General features: G+C 48.4%; 1 protein-coding gene and 1 long non-coding RNA gene across 2 annotated transcripts in view; one reads left to right on the top strand and one right to left on the bottom strand.

Moving 5' to 3' along the window:
- Positions 1-1036: 1036 nt before the first annotated feature.
- On the top strand, positions 1037-15023 carry CES3 (carboxylesterase 3). The gene is made up of 13 exons (XM_030298732.1): positions 1037-2193; positions 3284-3488; positions 3599-3737; positions 3903-4036; positions 4566-4719; positions 4823-4927; positions 5571-5672; positions 6044-6181; positions 10554-10634; positions 11729-11876; positions 12790-12939; positions 13089-13167; positions 13273-15023. Exons 1-13 carry the CDS (start codon positions 2112-2114, stop codon positions 13466-13468), a joined length of 1713 nt encoding a protein of 570 aa, XP_030154592.1. The 5' UTR covers positions 1037-2111; the 3' UTR covers positions 13469-15023.
- Positions 8259-18400, bottom strand: part of LOC115502919 — a 42671-nt gene continuing 32529 nt past the window's right edge. Inside the window, exon 5 of the long non-coding RNA XR_003965231.1 lies at positions 8259-9321. This is a non-coding gene — a long non-coding RNA (uncharacterized LOC115502919). The remainder of the gene's footprint in view (positions 9322-18400) is intronic.

Genomic DNA, 18400 nt, shown 5'->3' with positions numbered 1-18400 from the left:
AGCACTTTTTCTGCGTCACTAATAGGCTGTATCCCTCTTCTCATGGACCTAGGAGTCCTGCTATGCCCCCACCTCGACCAACTTGCCCTGTCCACACACTAGATTTTCCAGGAGGAAAGAAAGTCCTCCTTTCCCTCCACTACATTTAAGCCCAACCATAGAGCCTCGTGACATGGGGCCTGAAGGATGCAGAGAGGCCACCAGATGGCAGACGAGGATAACCTTAAGCCTGGCTGTCTTAGAGGGAATGGGCTTTCCTTGTGGTGAACTGCTGACTGGTGCATGAAGCTTCTCTTGCATTCTGAAAGCATTTATTGAGCACCCACAGCATGCATGCCTCTGTATGTTTTTCAGGCCTGCAGATGCATAATATACTTTCTAAAAGTGGGTTCCCAGTACTAGTTTTTTAATCATCTTATTTTTTTTAAACAGCTTTATTGTGGAATAATTTACATACAATTAAATTCACCCACTTCAGGAAATATACAGTCACTGTCACATCAAGTTTTAGAATGCTTCTATTGCTCCAAAGAGTTCCTTCATGCCCCTTTGCAGTCAGTCAATCCCCATTCTGACCCTGGCCCACACAACCACTCAATTGCTTTCTATTGCCATAGTTTGCATTTTCTAGAATGTTCTAGAAATGGAATCACTTGTTACAGGTTTCTGTCACTTAGCATAATGTTTTTGAGATGCAACCAGCAGTTTCCTTTTCTTGCAAAGTGGTATTCCATGTATGGTATGCTACGTGGTATCCATTCACCAGTTGGTGGACATTTCAGTGACATTCAATTTTTTAAATTTAATTTCTTTAAAATTTTAAAGAAAATGCTAAGCTGTCTTCTAAGATGACTATACCATTTTTGTACCCCACCAGCCATCTGTGAGAGTTCTAATTGCTCCATAGCCTTGGCAACACTTGGTCTTATCAGTCTTGTACATTTGATTAATTTCAGTAGGTGTGCAGTGGTATCTTACTGTGGTTGGTTCCCTGTTTCATGTCTTTCTCTGTCTCTCTGTCTCTGTTTCTGTGTTTGTCTCTCTCCCTTCCATGCTCTAGCTCTCCTGAATGTGCCTATGGATCAAGGTTCAGGGACAGGAAGGGCCCCCACCAGGGAGGTTGCCAAAGACAATCCAGGAAGGAGCACAGAGGGAAGTTTGATCCTAGGCCTCTCCAGCTCTGAATGCTAGCTGGAACCCCAGGACAGAATCTGGCATCTTCTCTCAACATGACCCTCACCCTGTTCCTCACTGAGCCAGCACTTCTGTTTGAATTAGTAAATATTTGCCAGTGCCTCACACTCCCCACCATCCCAACCCCCACATGCTCCTGACACTAAGACCCAGAGGAGAGTCCTGCCCTTACTTATAGTAGGGGCTGTCCCAGAGAGATGGACACCCTGACAGACCCCTGCCCTGAGGCAAGAACAGGCTTCCAGTGGCTCTGGTTCTGTGCCTTGTGTTTTCACACATGCAACCTCACTTCAACCCTGTGAGGTGGTTCCTATTATCATCACTCTTTTACGGATAACGACACTAGACCCAGAGCCAGCACTTGGCAGAGCCAGGATTTGAACGCAGGAGATCCGGCTCTGAAATCACATCTTCCAGGGATTTGGAGTAGGATAGGAGTTGTGAATAAGAATCTCTCCTGCTCCTCTTCCTCCATTCCTCCCTCTACCTGCAGACCTCAGCTCCTCCTGCCCAGGAACCCAAGCGCCTTGAGGGCAGTGCTCTGCTTCTGCCCTGTCACGTGAGGAGCCTCAAGAGAGTGGGCCTACATGAAAAAGCCACCCCCAAAATACACCCTGGGTATACTGGGTTCACTGAGTCAGGAGAACTGGTATTTGAACCCAGAACTGCAGAGCTCCACGGCCCAGGCTCTTTCCCTTCTTTGGGATTGTCACATCACCCACACTCCTGCAGGGCACTCTCTGAGCCCTCCTCCCCCAGCCGAGGCACTAAGCACTGCGTGTTAGGGCTGGCCACCAGCCAGATGGGGCTGTCCACCGAGGTTTTTGTAATACAGCCCTTTAGAGATTGGCTGTGCCAAAGGACGGAGGCTTTATTATAACTTGCACCACTTCTGCCTATAGTCAGTTGTGAGGAGCATGGGGACAGTGGTAAGAATTGGGCCTAGGGTCCTGGGCTGGGTGGCCTGTCTGCTCCTGGCATTCCCTGCTACAGCCACTGGTAAGACACACCAGCAGGGCCTGCAGAGCTGGGAGCTTCGGGGTTGTTGGGAGGACTAGAGTAGAAGGCAAGAGTGAGGTAGGGATGGGGAGGGTTGGGCAGCCTACTCCGAGAAGGAGCCTTCAGTTCCAAGAAATGCCGGGGGGATGTGCATCCTCTCCAGGCAGGGGTTGTGTGTGTGTGTGATCTCCAGAGCAGCCCTGCCAGAGAACACGATTGTCCTTAGGTTTCAAGGGCACCCAGGATTCGTGTAATCACTAAGATAGACACAGAAATCATTGTAATGAAAAGAGGTTTACTCACAGTTCCTAGAAACAAGAGGCATGCAGGGAAGCATGGGGTCTGCTCTGTCAGGAGGGAGAGGACACAAGAGGAAAACGTGGTCAAGAGGCTTTGTTGTTTCCCAGAGAAGGAACAGGTAAGGCAGGCAAAGGTGAAGCAGGTTTCAGATTAGTTAATTTGAAGATTTTCAGTGGGCTCTGGGGCATAGGGCTGTCTCTAGTTGTGTGGCACCTGGCCCTCGGGTGATTAGGGCAGGTGGCTAGTGGTGGAAGAATCTGAGAAGCCCACAGAGGAGGTGGCTGGGAGCATGGACTCTGGATTGGTTGGTTTGTCTCGGGAACGCACACCTCTCAGTGAATTGTTTACTATTTCTAAGAATTGGCTAGCCCTGAGACCTACAGTCCCTCCAGAGTCTGCAAGGCTCCCCTATGTCAAAACATCAAAATAAAGAAAATGAACAGATGTGATTATTGCACTTAACTGAGCAGATGAGGAATCTGAGGGTGAATGGCTAGCCCAAGCAAAGCCCCAGAGCAGGTCTGTGAGTCCGGGAGAGCCTCCCTCGGGGAACTGGTCTGGTCTGGAGAAGAGTGGTAGCCATGCTGAGGCAGGAGGAGAAAGTGGGAGGTAGTCATAGGGTCCATCCCACGGGCTTGCTGGGAAGGTAGTCAGAGCGCTGTGTGCAAAGAGCTCAGAACAAGGCCCACAGAGTAGGTGCTCAGAGAGCCAGTGTTGAGTGAGTACATTTGCCACTCCATACCCTGTGGAGGCTGCAAACTCACTCCATGGCCCTCCGTCCTACTCTCAGGGCCTGAGGTCACTCAGCCTGAAGTGGACACCACCCTGGGCCGTGTGCGAGGCCAGCAAGTGGGCGTGAAGGGCACAGACCGCCTTGTGAATGTCTTCCTGGGCATCCCGTTTGCCAAGCCGCCTCTGGGGCCTGGCCGATTCTCAGCCCCACGCCCAGCGCAGTCCTGGGAGGGTGTGCGGGATGCCAGCACTGCCCCTGCAATGTGAGTAGCCACAGCGGAGGTGGGCAAGCAGGCAGGCTGTTGGGGGGGTGGGCCTAGATGCCAGGACCGGTGGGCTGAGCTGCTGGCCCTGGGTTCATCCTTCGCCACAGGTGCCTGCAGGATCTGGAGAGAATGGACAACAGCAGATTTGTGTTGAACGGAAAGCACCAGCACTTCCCTATTTCAGAGGACTGTCTGATCCTCAACATCTACAGCCCGGCTAAGGCCACCGTGGGGGCCAGGAGGCCGGTGTGCAGCCCAGGGGGCCCTGTTTGCCCATGTAGCTGTGCCCTGCCTAACCTCTCTCCAGCCCTGTTTCCGTACTGAGGGGGGTTCCCAAGAATGCCCTAGGTTGATGGCAGGGCAACTGGTGTCCCGGGAGCTTGGGGTCACCGCCCCATGGCTTCTCTGCAGGTCATGGTATGGATCCATGGGGGCGCTCTGGTGGCCGGCGCCGCCACCTCCCAGGACGGGTCAGCCCTGGCCGCCTATGGGGATGTGGTAGTGGTCACGGTCCAGTACCGCCTGGGGCTCCTTGGCTTCCTCAGGTGAGGTGACTGGCTTGGTGGAGGGCACTGCTGGCACTGGGGAGAGGAGCTTGTGAGGGGAGTTGGGGAACTAGGGTGGAGGTCCAGAGCTTGAATGCAGATTTCTCAGGCAAGCAGAGTGTCAGGAGACCAAGGGCCCTCCCCCATGCCATCTGGGGCAGAGAAGGAGGTTCCCCATTGCTCCACCTTGGAGAAGGGCTCGATCAAAGCCAGAATTATACAGAGAACTTGGTCCTTTGGACAGAAAGTGTTGGCTCCTGGTCTGGGGCCAGGATCCCAGCAAGGGCTGGAGGCAGGGAGCAACAGCTCTGGCAGCCACTTGAGAACCAGCCCCAGCTGGCTGGGTCCCCCCATACCATGTGCTGGGCACATGCCTAGTAAGCATGCCTCATAACTAAGCCAGACTTGGTGAACGGGAGAGGGTGTGCCGTCCTGGTGGCTGGTTCAGGGCCAACCTGCAAGGGCTGAGGACAATCTATGAGGGGAGCCAGGCTGCGCTAACCTCTGCCCCCCTGCGCCCCGCCCCCAGCACTGGAGACGAGCACGCCCCTGGCAACTGGGGCTTCCTAGATGTGGTGGCTGCTCTGCACTGGGTGCAGGGGAACATCTCCCCCTTTGGAGGTGACCCCAACTCTGTCACCATCTTTGGCGGTTCTGCCGGTGCCTGCATCGTCTCTGCCCTGGTGAGTCACCTCAGGGGACTAGCAACAGTATCTCCTGCGGCCCCAGACCTCCCAGCTCTCCTGCCCTCCTCTGACAGCCATCTGTCCTCCATATTGCTTCCAGGTCCTGTCCCCGCTGGCTGCAGGGCTATTCCACAGAGCCATAGCCCAGAGTGGAGTCATCACCATTCCCGGCTTACAGGCTTCGAACCCAAGGCTCCTGGCTCAAGTCTGCCTCTCTTTCATCCTCTTACCCCACATGTACCTACCACACCCCCACCCTGCACTTGCCCTGATGTCCCAGAATGGATGTCCCTGGCAGGGAGCCCCTCGTTAGCAGAGACGAAGGAAGCACACTGCCTACGGAAGCTCAGAGAAAAGCACCAGTGCCACCTGGGCACAAAATGATTCGGGGACCTGCACCTCCAGCCTCACTTCCTGCTGACTCCCCAACCCTGCTCAGGCCTCGGCACCCACTATCATCCCCTCCCTGCCACACTGGCCATGCTGGAATCCCTCCTCTCTGAACCCTATCTCATTTCCATATTCACTCTGGCAAAACTTTCCTGACCCCACTGGGTCTGGAAATATAGTTAACTAGTTAATGACACTGTTCTCAGATTGGCAAGGAGGACTCAGCTACCCACACAAATAATGACAGTATGATGTAATGGGGGACACACAAGGTGCCTAGGGACCACCCAAGCTGGTGGCTTGGTGGCAGTTCTCTGGTCAGTCCCAAGTTCCCATCTCTGACATCACTGTCCCATTTTCCCTACAGATGTACCTCTTCTCTATGGGAGGCAGAGGGCTGGGGGTGAAGGGTGAGGGGTGAGGAGGGAGGGAGAGGCAAGACTCTTATCTGTCCCCAGAGCTTCGCGGACTCCATGGCCTGCAGCTCTACCTCCTCAGCTGAGATGTTGGAGTGCCTTCGGGAGAAGGCAAACAAGGAGCAGATCCTTAACATGAAGTTGGTATGCCTACCTCTTGGGGGACAGTGGCAGGCAATAGCACAGAGGGGTCCTGTCCAGCTTCTGTGAGAGCCGAGAGGCAATCAGCAGTCTGGGGTGAGGCTTGGGGCAGCCACCCCTGATGGGAAGGGGCTGAGGGCCCAACTTGGCCTGGGGGGTGTGAATGCAGAGGCACCCCTGCCCCGAGGGCAGGCCCTGTCTTCCAGGGAAGAGGCCTGCTTAGAAGGTCTCCCTATTCCCCCTGGGTCCTCTAACCCTGGTGACTTCTACCCCCTCTAAATAAGGCTCAGGCATGCAGCCATGCGACCCCTGGGATGCCATCTTTTAAGGCATGGGCCTGACTGGGAAGACCCCTGCCTTGCTTTCTCCTACAGAACACTACAGCTACCTACACCATTGATGGCACCTTCTTTCCCAAGAGCCCCAGGGAGCTCTTGAGGGAGAGGCAGTTCCATTCTGTGCCCTTCCTCCTGGGTGTCAACAATCACGAGTTTGGCTGGCTCATCCCCAAGGTGAGTGTCCTCTGGCTCCTGTGTCCTTCAAGGCCCTATCCCAGCCAATCCTCTGCTACCCTGTCATTATCACAGCCTGTGAGGTGACACTCCCACTTGATAGGTGAGAAAGCAAAGCTCAGAGAGGTTTAAGGGACTTGCTCCAGGTTATGCAGATTAATTTTCCCAAAGCAAATGTTTCCTTCTGGGGACCAAGCTTTTGCACAAAGTGGCCTTCTGGGCAGTACTGATTTGCAGCATATTTGGCTTGGGGTCTGGTTTATACATCAAGCTCTATGAGACTGGTGAGTATGACTGTGTCTGAGAGACTAATTACCTGAGACTTTCAGGTTTCAAACAACAGCAAGCCAGTGAGGAACAGCATGGCCCATGTGCCTTCCAGTCCCTTCCAGGTGTACAGGACTCCCCACACAGAGCGTTAACATCATGCTTTCCTTCTGGGCATCTTCCCTATCATTCTTCTACCCATCTTCACAGTGATTGACTTTAATGACTGCAAAACCTTCCACAAGGGAATCATAATAGTCCTTAATTTCTACACTTGGGCACTTTCTAGTTTTACGACTGAAGCTAAGAGGGCAGTGAACATTTTCATGTCCACAGCTTTTGTCCTTTTATTTATTCCTTTGGAATTGATCCCCAGGAGGGGGGCATTTGGGTGTTTGCTGGATGATAGGCTCATGCAATCTTGACACTCAAGGACAAAGCTTGTAGGCCAGACGTGTGTGCGTGTGCGTGTGTGTGTGTGTAATGACTGGTGAGTGTTAAGAGGAAACAGTACCCTGGGCTCTGGCAGGCAGCCTTGGCCCCACATGGTCTACTTAGAGTCATGAGTGGAAGAGTGAGAAAGAGCCAAAGGCTGGCTCCCAAGACCTGGACAAGCCTGCCTGGAGCAGAATGCTGTGCCCGGGACTTTGTAGGCAGGATGTGTCTCAGGAATTGGGTGGCTCAGGGGGCTGTTCACCTCCTTGCTGGTGCAGAAATTCTCTTCAGTCCCCTTGTCATCCATGTGGACCCAACTATAGATTTTTCAGCCAACCAGATGTTTACTAAATGTCCATGGTGTTAACTTTAACCATGGAAAGCAATTCATACATTTTCTGGACATCTCTCCACCTCTAATGTATTGCCACTGGCTGAGCACTTTGTGAAATTGCTACTACGCCAATTTAAACTGCTGCCAGTGACTAAAGTCTCCAAGTTTTATTGCAACTTTACCAGCTTTGCAGATGATAATTTTTTAAATACCAACTTTATTGAGATGTAATTTACATACCATAAAATTTACCCTTTAAAAAAGTGTGTAATTCAGTGGGTTTTAGTGCATCCACGAAGTCATGCAACCATCACCACTATCTTATTCCAGAACATTTGCATCCCCCTAAAATTCAGCCCATACCTGTTTGCAGTCACTTCGCATCCCTCCTCCCCCAGGCCCTGGCAGCCACTAATGTACTCTCTATCAAATCTGTGAATTTGCCTATTCTGTACATTTCAAATAAGTAGAATCCTACAATGTTTTTTGTGTGTGTGTGTGTCTGACCTCTTTCACCTAAAATGATGTTTTCAAGTTTCATCCATCTTGTATCTCGTGTTAGTATTCTTTCTTTTTTATGACTAAATAGACCCTTGTGTGGATACAGCACGTTTTGTTTATCCATTCATCAGTTGATAGGCATTTGGGTCATTTCTACCTTTTTGGCTATTATGGATAATCCTACTATGAACATTCATGTACAAGTTTTTATGCAATTATAGGTTTTAATTTCTCTTGGTTATATACCTAGAAGTGGAATTGCTGGGTCCCATAGTAACTCTGTTTAATCGTTTGTGGAATTGCCTGTTTTCCAAAGTACCATTCACTGTACCATTTCACATCCCCCCCCCCCCAGCAATGTAGGAGGATTTCGGTTAGTCCACATCCTCAACAACACTCACTAGCTCTCGTTTTGATTATAGTCATCCTAGTGGGTGTGAAGTGGTATCTCGTTGTGGTTTTGATTTGCATTTCCCTAATGACTTACCATGTTGAGTATCTTTTTATGTGATGATTGGCCATTTTTATATCTTCTTTGGAAAAATGTCTATTAAAATCTTTGCCCATTTTTAAATTGGATTATCTTTTTATCATTGAGTTGTAAGTTTCTCATATAGTCTAGATACAAGTCCCTGTCAGATGTATGATTTGTAAATCTTGTTTCCCATGCCGTGGGTTGTCTTTTCACTTTGTTACGGTGTTCTTAACAACACAAAAAACTTAACATTTTGATGAAGTCCAATTTATTTTCTCTTTTGTTGCTTGTCCTTTGGGAGTAATATCTAAGAATTGATTGCTTAATCAGATTTACCTCTACTTTTTCTCGAAGAGTTTCATAGTTTTAGCTCTTATGTTTAGGTTTATGATTCATTTGAAGTTAAAACTGTGCATATGGTATGACTGAGGGATTTTTTGTATGTGGTTATCCAGCTGTTCTTGAATCAGTTGTTGAAACACTTTTTTTTTCCTTATTGAACTGTCTTGATACGCTTCCTGAAAATCATTGGCCATAAACTTAAGGGTTTATCTCTGGACTCTCAGTTCTATTTGGTTAATTATATGTCTATCCTTATGCCAGTACCACACCATACTGATTAGTTTTGTACTAAGTTTTGAAATGGAGAAGTGTGAGTCCTCCACCTTTGTTCTTCTTTGTTCTTCAAGATTGCTGTGTTACTTTGCTAGGGTTGCCATAACAAAGGACCACAATCTGGGTGGTTTAAACAACAGAAATTTGGTTCCTTCTGAGTCCTGTGAGAGAGAGTCCATGCTTCTCTACTATGTTCTGGTTGCATCAGGCGTTCCGTGGCATTCTCCCTCTGTCTTCACATTCTGTGCCATCTGTCTCTGTGTCCGAATTGCTCCTTTTCACAAGGACATTAGTCATATTGGACTAGGGCCCACCCTAATGATTACCTTTGCAATCGTCTTAACTTGACTACCTCTCTAAAGGCCTCATCTTTAAATAAGGTCACATTCTGAAGTACTGGGGGTTATGCCTGTGCATATCTTTTTGTGAAGATACAAATCAATCCCTAACAGTTGTTCTGGTTATTCCAGGTCCCTTACATTTCCATATGAATTCTGATCAGCTTATCAATTTCTGCAAAAAAAAAAAAAAAAAAAAAAAAGTGGCTGAGATTTTGGTAGGGATCATGCTGAATCTATAGACCAGTTTAGGAAGTATTGCCATCTTAACAAGATGAAGTCTTCCAACCCATGAACATAGGATGTCTTTCCATTTACTTAGGTCCTCTTTAGTTTCTCTAGTTTTTAATGTACAAGGTACATACTTTGTTAATGAAGTTGATTCCTAAGGATTTTATTTTTCGATGCTCTTGTAAATGAAATTGTTTTCTTCACAACACCTTCAGGCTGTTCATTGCCGCTGTATAGAAACACAACTGATTTTTGTCTATTGTTCTTATCATTTTAAAGAACTTTGCTCCTTTAGCTTTTTTAGTTTAGTCCTTTAATGTTTAGTGCAGGTTAACATCCCCCTGTGGGTATGCACTCTTTGTATTTGCTCATCCATGAGTTTTCTGTTCCTGTTTTCACAATGATTAACCAAGAGCCCCACAGCCATGAAACTAACTTTAATAGCGAACACTTTACGGTGCTTACTGTATGTCAGGGTCTTCATAGTTACTACTCCGATCTTCATAACAATCCTATGAGGCAGGTTATTGCCATTCCTCTTTCACGGATTAAGAAACTGAGACACCAAGAGTTTAAGCAATGGGCCCAGGTCATGGATTTAGCAAGTGGCAGAGCTGGGATTTGAACCCAAAGACTGTGCCCTTAAAAACCTAACATATAAAGCCAACATTTCGCTTTAAAAACAACATTTTGGGGCGCCTGGGTGGCTTGGTCGGTCGAGCGTCTGACTTCGGCTCAGGTCATGATCTCACAGTCCATGAGTTCAAGCCCCGCATCTTGACATCTGCTGACAGCTCAGAGCCTGGAGCCTGTTTCGGATTCTGTGTCTCCCTCTCTCTCTGCCCCTCCCCTGTTCATGCTCTGTCTCTGTCTCAAAAATAAATAAACGTTAAAAAAATAAAAAAATAAATAAAAACAAAAACAACATTTTAACTTTCCCTGTAGGCCTTGCTAAGCACCCGGGGGTCTTGATACTGCTATGACCCACGTGCTTGTTGTATTTGGCGCTGTTTCCTCCCTCCTCGATTTGAGGTTTATCTTTTCAAGTCTATGGACTTGTGGACTTCAACACACTTGGCTCTGTTCACAGGACTGTGAACACTCGCCTGCTCATAGCTGGGAGTAGGGGGTGGGCAGTAATCAGGCTGTGCTGAGAAGACCCTGATGTCCCCACAGGGCTGGGGTTTCCTGGATAAGATGAGGCAGATGAGCGTGGAGGATATGCTGGCCATATTAAGACCCCACTTGACCATTCTGGTGAGTCAACAAGGGAGGAAGAGGTAGTCCAGTGGGTATCCTATCCAGAATAGTAGGGCACCCTCTTCCTCCTACCCTTCAACCCCCACAGCTACCCACACACCACCAAACCCCCTGGCCCAACTGCTGACTTTTAGTTCCACCTAGAAATCCCCTTGGACATGAGTCAGTATGGTTCCCAAAGGAAGATCATCATCATCATTTTCATCATTTCATCATTTTCATCATATGCCCCTTAATGAGCCCATATTATGTGCCAGAGACTATGCTGTGCTGTGCTGAGCACTAGGACAGGGATTCATTTCCTTCAATTCTTACTATATCCCTGTGAAATAGACACTTTCATTTTCCCCATTTTACAGATGGGTCAAGGTCTCATGATAAGTAAAGGGCAGAGGCAGAGCTTGAGCCAGCTCTGTCTGACCCCACAGCTTCAGCTGTTAAGATCATCCTGTCAGATGTGGAGTAAGTTGGATCTGGAGTCCAATCCAAGCCCTGGCTACCTGTCCTCAGTGAGCCTAATCCCTTTGAGCCCATTTCCTCCCCTGTAAATGGGGATATACCTCCCATATGAGGAAACTGGATGCTGTATTTGAAAACTCTACTAGGGAGCTGGTATTGAAAGATGCTCAATCTATGCATATTTCCCTCCCTTCTTTGGACCCCCCCAGAGCCCTCTCCATTCATACAACCTCATCACTATTCTCTGGAGCTCTATGGAGCCCCCATGATTTGTTCTTTTACCAACTTGCTGGTTAACTTCAACCAGGCAACTGCTCAAGATCAGAACCCTTAGCTGGGAACTTCACGTAGGCTGCCAAACAACACTGCCAGGCAGGAACTGACTTTCTGGGAGGCTCAGCAACGTATCTGAGATCACACAGCAAAGCAGCAATCGCAGAGCTAGGATTTGACTCCAGGTCTGACCTTACCCTGCCTAGACATTATCCAGAACCCCAAAGGGAGGCAAGGGCTGGGCCCTGGCACATGAGCCCTGGAATATGAAGAGGCTGTGCTGAAGGGTGTGAGGTTTCTTTGGAGGGTCTGCTGGGCTGTGGGACCTGAGCATGCCTAAGCCTGGTTTCCTGCCCCAGGATATACCCCACGAGGTGATGCCCACCATCATAGATGAATACCTAGGCGGCAGTTTCGACGCAGAAGCCAGACGCAATGCCGTCCAGGAATTCTGGGCTGACCTTATGGTTATCTTTCCCACCTTGAATTTCTCAAGAAACCTCCGAGGTGAGCCTATCCCTGTTCACCTGCCCTACCCTTCCCATTTTGGCTTAGGAGTTGGGTTATCATAGACATCATGGCCCCACACCCTGCTGCTACCCCCACACCTCGCTTTCTCTCTGAGATGCAGCGTTAACAGTAATGAGAGGTGACTCTGGCAGGTCACTCTGCAGGGGAGAAAACCAAGGCTCAGAGATGTGCAGTAGAGATTTGAAGGTGATCTGGCTGTGACATCTGTCACCTCATTGATCGCCAGGGTTGATTCAGCTGATCTGACTGGCTAGGTGGGTGTCCCCTTCCTCCCTCATCGCTGCATTATGTCCTTCCCAAAGCTGCACTATCAGTCAAGGACGACCTTCCCCAATAGAGGAAGACCATTCATTCTTCAGTCAAGGGAATATGAGTAGCTGCGCTCTCCTGCTAGAACCTCCAAACAAGCTCTCAGAGAGGCGCAGTGACTTGTCTAAGGTCACCCAGCAGGGCCCATCCCCAATTCTCAGGCATTCATTGATTTTTCCCACATTCAGCACTTCTCCTGGGAGAAAAGTCTTGCTTCCCCCAAGCCTAGTGGCTAGTCCCTGACACAGCCCTAGAATAGCACCAAGTTCCTATCTTTGTGACCTTAGGCAAGATACCTAACCCCTCTGTGCCTCAGTTTCCTCATTTGCAAAATGGCAACAATAATAGGCTCTAACCCATAGGTTGTTGTGAGGATGAAATTAATGATTGCACATAAAGCACATGGAATGGTGCACAATGGCCAGCAAGTGCTCAGTAAATGCTTGCTGATAATTATGGTGTCATCATCAGTATTGTTACTGGTGTTAGTGTTATTGGTGTTACTATGAGCCAGTCCTGTTAGAGGTAGGACCTGGTCAGGCTGAGGGTACCTAACTCTGATGCCACCCTCTCTCTGCAGATTCTGGAGCCCCCGTCTTTTTCTATGAGTTCCAGCATCGACCCAGTTCTTTTGCGAAGATCAAACCAGACTGGGTGAGGGCTGACCATGGGGCTGAGATTGCCTTCATATTCGGAGGTCCTTTCCTCATGGATGAGAGCTCCCTGCTGGGTGAGGACAGATAGACATCGATCCCTGGGCTGTAGGCTCCACAGGCTAGGGTGGGGCTTGCAGGCACAGAGGTCTCCAGTCAGCACAGGGAACCCTTGGGTTCTCTCCAAAACCCACCTGACCTTGATCTAGGTCTGTTCCTCCCCTAGCCTTTCCAGAAGCTACACAGGAGGAGAAGCAGCTGAGCCTCACCATGATGGCCCAGTGGACCCAATTTGCCCGGACAGGGTGAGTGAGCAAGTGGGAACACCTGGCTTTGGGCCTCTACTATGCAGATCTTCCCCCAGGGGATAAAGCAGGCGGCCCTGGACTTCATTCATTTTTCCTACCCAGGGACCCCAATGGTGAGGGGTTGCCTCCTTGGCCTGCATTCAAGCAGTTGGAGCAATACCTGGAAATCAGCCCGACACCACGAGTTGGCCAGAAGCTAAGAGAAGCCCAAATGCAGTTCTGGGCAGAGATACTTTCTGCCAACTTCCGGCAGTGGCAGCAGAAGCAGAAGGGCAGGAAGGCCCAGGAGGAGCTCTGAGGCAGGGCATGGGCCTTCTTGGCTGGAGGCCAACCCTAGGGGTGGCAGAGTCCCAGCAAAACAGCTTCTTTCTCCCCCTGCTAAGAAACTTTAACTCAAACCAAGCTGATGTATGGACATGTCCCTTAAGGAATCAGCCCCTCCATGACTGACATTGTGCTGTTGAAATGTCACCTGCTTCCCAGTTTAAGGGCCTCTGTACAAACTCCTCCCTCTTCTTTCCCCCTTGCTTCCTAGCAAGTTCCAGCTCTTTCCTTAAGCTCCCTCCTCCATGAAGCTTTCCCTGCCTTCTCTAGGCCCGAGTGTATGTCCGTTACAGCATAGCCCACTCCAGGCTAGCACTGTCTGTATCTGTGTCTCTTTCCCTTCTCTGAGAGTAGAAATCAACCTGACCCCACTCTGCATCTTCCCCACAAGGATCAGGAGGACTTGGAGTCAGGAATGTTTGATGAGCGAGTAAAAGACTGAGAGAGTGTGTGAATGGTGGCTGCTGGATGTGAACCCAGGCTCTTCAGCCACCAAAGCTATGCTCAGGCCTACACAGATGTGCCCCTTGGCCAGAAGGGTGAATGGACTCCAAAGGCAGTCCTGGGGTAGGAGGAAGTCCTGAGACCTCAAAGAATTCTCTAGAATGGATCTCAGCCCCCAAAGGCCTCTAACTCAGGCTAAAGGAGATCCTTTTCTCTGTGCTGCCCAGACTTGTTCCCCTGCTCCCCTGCACAAGACACAGCAGAATCCAGCAGGGCCAGAGCCCTGACTCTTAGCTTATGAGATGTCAGCTTCCCAGTCCTAGTGCTTCAATGCTTTATGGCCTGCTAGGCTCCTCCCTGCCCTCCCAGCTTGGGGAGACCAACTTCTGGGGGAACTGAGCACAGCTCCACAGCACCTACTAGGACACAGGAGAGGAGACTGGGGGAGGGTGTCTGGACTAGTGCATCAGTCAGACTATTGTCACAGAGAAAAGAAGAGGCCTACCCACTCAGGCCACAACAAATGAAGAGGAGCCAGAGGCTTTTGAGGCAAACATTTCTTCTTTTTGAGAATCAATGCACCACTCCCTTGGCGCATCTGGATTTTAATACATGCCACAAGGACTTTCTTTCCCTGCCCCCACTATCTCATCCTACAGGTCTAATCCCACATATACCCTTCTTCCATCAGACTCAGTTCCTGGCTGCTGAGGGTTACATGAAAGCACTTGCAATCGGGACCAGTGCTGTTCAGGGAAGTCCTTTTTGGGCAAGGAGGAGACACATAAAGCCAGAGGGACACTAAGTCATACCACTACCCTGCTCAAGAGCTCCTTGTGATTCTCTGTCACCCTTAGGGCAAGTCCAAGTTCTTCACATGGCATTGAAAGCCTTCTGTTCTCATCCCCCTTCTCCACCAGGGAAGTATGTCCCCACAAGCCAGTAGAGAGCCTGGCAAGTACATAAGCCCCAATCACGGTGTGCCACTAGGGACACAGAGGGCTGTAGGAGCACAGAGGCATAGTCCAGCCCTGACATGTGCCTTCTCTAAATAAATAAATAAATAAATAAATAAATAAATAAATAAATAAACCTTAAAAAAATAAAGGGTAAAATTAAGTGATTTTTTTTTGTATCTAACTACTTTCTGTGTTTATTGCTTTCCCTATTCTGGACACTTCATATAAATGGAATCATATTATATGCAGTCTTTTGTGATTGGTTTCTTTCACTTAGCATAATGTTTAGATGTTCAGCCATGGTGTAGCATGTATCAGTATTTCATTTCTTTTGGCCAAATAATATTTCATTTTATCAATATACCACATTTTGCTTACTCATTCATCAGTTGATGGACATTTGGATTGTTTCTACCTTGTAGCTATTATGAATAATACTGCTCTAAATGTGTACAAATTTTGTGTGGACATGTTTTCATTTCTCTTGGAGATACACACATACACATACACAGAGGAGTCAAATTACTAAGTTATATGGTAACTCTTATAATCATTTGAGGAACTGCCAGACTGTTTTCCAAAGTGGCTGCCCCATTTCACATCCTGACCAGAAGTCTATAGGATTTAGATTTCCCTACATTATCTGAATTTTTTATTCCAGATGCCCTAGTGGGTATGAAGTGGCATCTAATGTTGGTCTGATTTGCATTTCCCTGATGTCTAATGATGTTGAACATCTTTTCATATATTTATTAACCTTTCAAATATATTCCTTGGAAAAATATCTTTGTATCCTTTGCCCGTTTTTTAATTGGGTTGTTTGTCTTTTTGTTAAGTTGTAAGATCCTTTATATATTCCAAATGTAAGTCCCTTAACAGCAACTTGTATATGATTTGCAAATATTCTCTCCCATTCCATGGGTTGTCTTCATTTTCTTTATTTTTTGCATGGAGCTATCCAGTCGTCTAACACCGTTTGTTGAAAAGAATGTTCTTCCCACCACTGAATGGTCTTGGCACCCTTGTCGAAAATCAACCAAGCATAGATACGATGGATTTATGGATGGACTCTTAATTCTGTTCCATTATTTTATATGTTTGGCTTATGCCAACACCTACCACCCTCTCTTGATTACCATTCGTAATAAGTTTTGAAATAGGAAGCTAGGAGTCCTCCTACTTTATCCTTGTTCATGCTTGTTTTGGCTATGCCGGGTCCCTTGCAATTCCATACAAATTTTAGAATCCAGCTGCCAATTTCTACCAAGAAGTCAGCTGAGATTCTTATAGGGATGGCATTGAATCTGCAGATCAATTTGGGGAGTGTAACTTTACCAACTTAACAATATTAAGTCCTTTCACACAAACATGGGGTGTCTTCCCATTTGTTTACATCTACTTTAATTTCTTACAAAATGTTTTGTAGTTTTTAGAGTATAAGTTTTGGACTTCTTTTGTTTGGGAGCCTCCAGTTCATGGAGGTGCCCCAGGAGTTATCAAGTCCACAGCTGAGCTGAGGCTGTGCTTTTCTGAGAAACACCTGTGAATACAGAAGTGGCCAAGTACACTGGCCAAACCCCTCTTGGGGGGTCCTATCTGTTATCCCTCATCCATGGCTTGGTATTGCCTACCCCCACCCCTGGCACTGGCTTCTAGGGATCCTCAGTGCTGGCCATCTATGAACCCTTGCTAGCCAGAAGGTCCTGAAGGTTCCTTACTGGTGCCATTCTGACAGACACAAACTCTCCCTAGGTCTGTAACTACTACCTTTGATGCTGTTTGGAATAGAGAAGGTTAACTCCCCCCGTTTTGATATACCCTGGTGAGGGTCATTGCTGACCTGCTTGAGCATAGGATCTCAGCTCAGTGAGAGGATTCTTCCATCATTGCAGGTACCTTTACTGCCCCCCTGTGGGTGGGATGTCATGTCAGAACCATGATGGGTCCAGAACCATGCCCTCTAACTTCGTCCCAGGCCCAACTGCTAGGCCAGCTCCAAGAGGCTCCTCTCTCCAGGACCTGAGATCAGTCCTCTAAGAATACTCCACCCCTGAGGCACCTGGGTGGCTCAGTCAGTTAAATGTCCAAATTTGGGTCAGGTCATGATCTCAAGGTTTGTGAGTTTGAGCCCTGCATTGGGCTCTCCGCTGTCAGCACAGAGCCCGCTTCGGATCCTCTCTGCCCCTCCCCAGCTTGCACACACACTCCCTCCCTTTCTCTAAAGTAAATAAACATTTTTAAAAATCTTTTTTTAATATTTTTTTTGAACATTTATTTATTTTTTTGGGGACAGAGAGAGACAGAGCATGAGCGGGGGAGGGGCAGAGAGAGACGGAGACACAGAATCGGAAACAGGCTCCAGGCTCTGAGCCATCAGCCCAGAGGCTGATGCGGGGCTCGAACTCACGGACCGCGAGATCGTGACCTGGCTGAAGTCGGACGCTTAACCGACTGCGCCACCCAGGTGCCCCTAAAAATCTTTTTTTAAAAAAAAGAACACTCCACCCACTTGTCAGACATGTCTACTTAGGGCTAAAGCCCAGTAGTGGACCAGATGACGCTTCAGTCTTCTCCCACAAAAAGAGGAAGCTGGGTGACTCAGGACAGGAGCCACTTAGTGCTACACATCAGAATCACAGATCCTTAACCCTAAGATAAGGTTGCATCAAGGACATCTGGCTGACCCAGCTACCCATTCATCATCCCCCATGCCCCATGTGAACTCTGAATGGAGCACCTATCTACTGAGGCACCTGGCCTGGCACAACTGCTCCCTATAGGGACAGGTGAAAGGTTGTTTCTTTTTTCAGGGAGAGATGGCAGGAGTGGAGCCAGCTGTTGGCAGGACCACACCTTAAAGCCCACATAGAACCAGCCAAGTTGCTGCACAGCTGGGTAGAAGAATCTATATGTGACTGGCACCCAGACCTAGCAGGTGGATTCACAGTCCTATCTGCCTTCTCTACCACCCCCTTCCCTTGTCCTCCCTCCCCCAGTTTGGCCCTTGCTTTGAGTGACACATGCTTAGTGCATTCAGGTAAACTAACCTTGTCAGGTCCTAGGCAGAAGAAACAAGTGGCTCTGCCGCCTCCCTCAAATAGGGCTCCATACTCCTAATGATGCGGCCATGCACAGCCCACAGGGGAGGCTGGCAGAGTGAGGAAATGAGGAGGTGAATGTGGTCCAGAAAGAGGGATGTATGTGGTCCGAACCAGATGGAGCCACGGGTAGTCACTACTTCCTTGGTTCTGCCTTCCCTGTCCTCCCATCCCTGCTCTCTTGAAACCCACACTGATGGTGAACTCTCCACTAATGTTGTTAAAGAAAATATAGAAAATACAGAAAAATTAAAGAAAAAAAGAGAAAAAAATCAAGATCATTAATGACTCTGCAACTCAGAGGCAACCAGACACTATTTTGACATTAATCCTTCCTGTTTCTTTAGACAGCTTTGGAGTGCACTCTCCATGGCTAATCTGCTCGTATTCAATATACAATTCCAA

This window comes from Lynx canadensis, chromosome E2, assembly GCF_007474595.2.
Source record: "Lynx canadensis isolate LIC74 chromosome E2, mLynCan4.pri.v2, whole genome shotgun sequence".
Taxonomy (NCBI): Eukaryota; Metazoa; Chordata; class Mammalia; order Carnivora; family Felidae; genus Lynx; species Lynx canadensis.
This window is presented reverse-complemented; position numbering and strand designations above follow the sequence as displayed.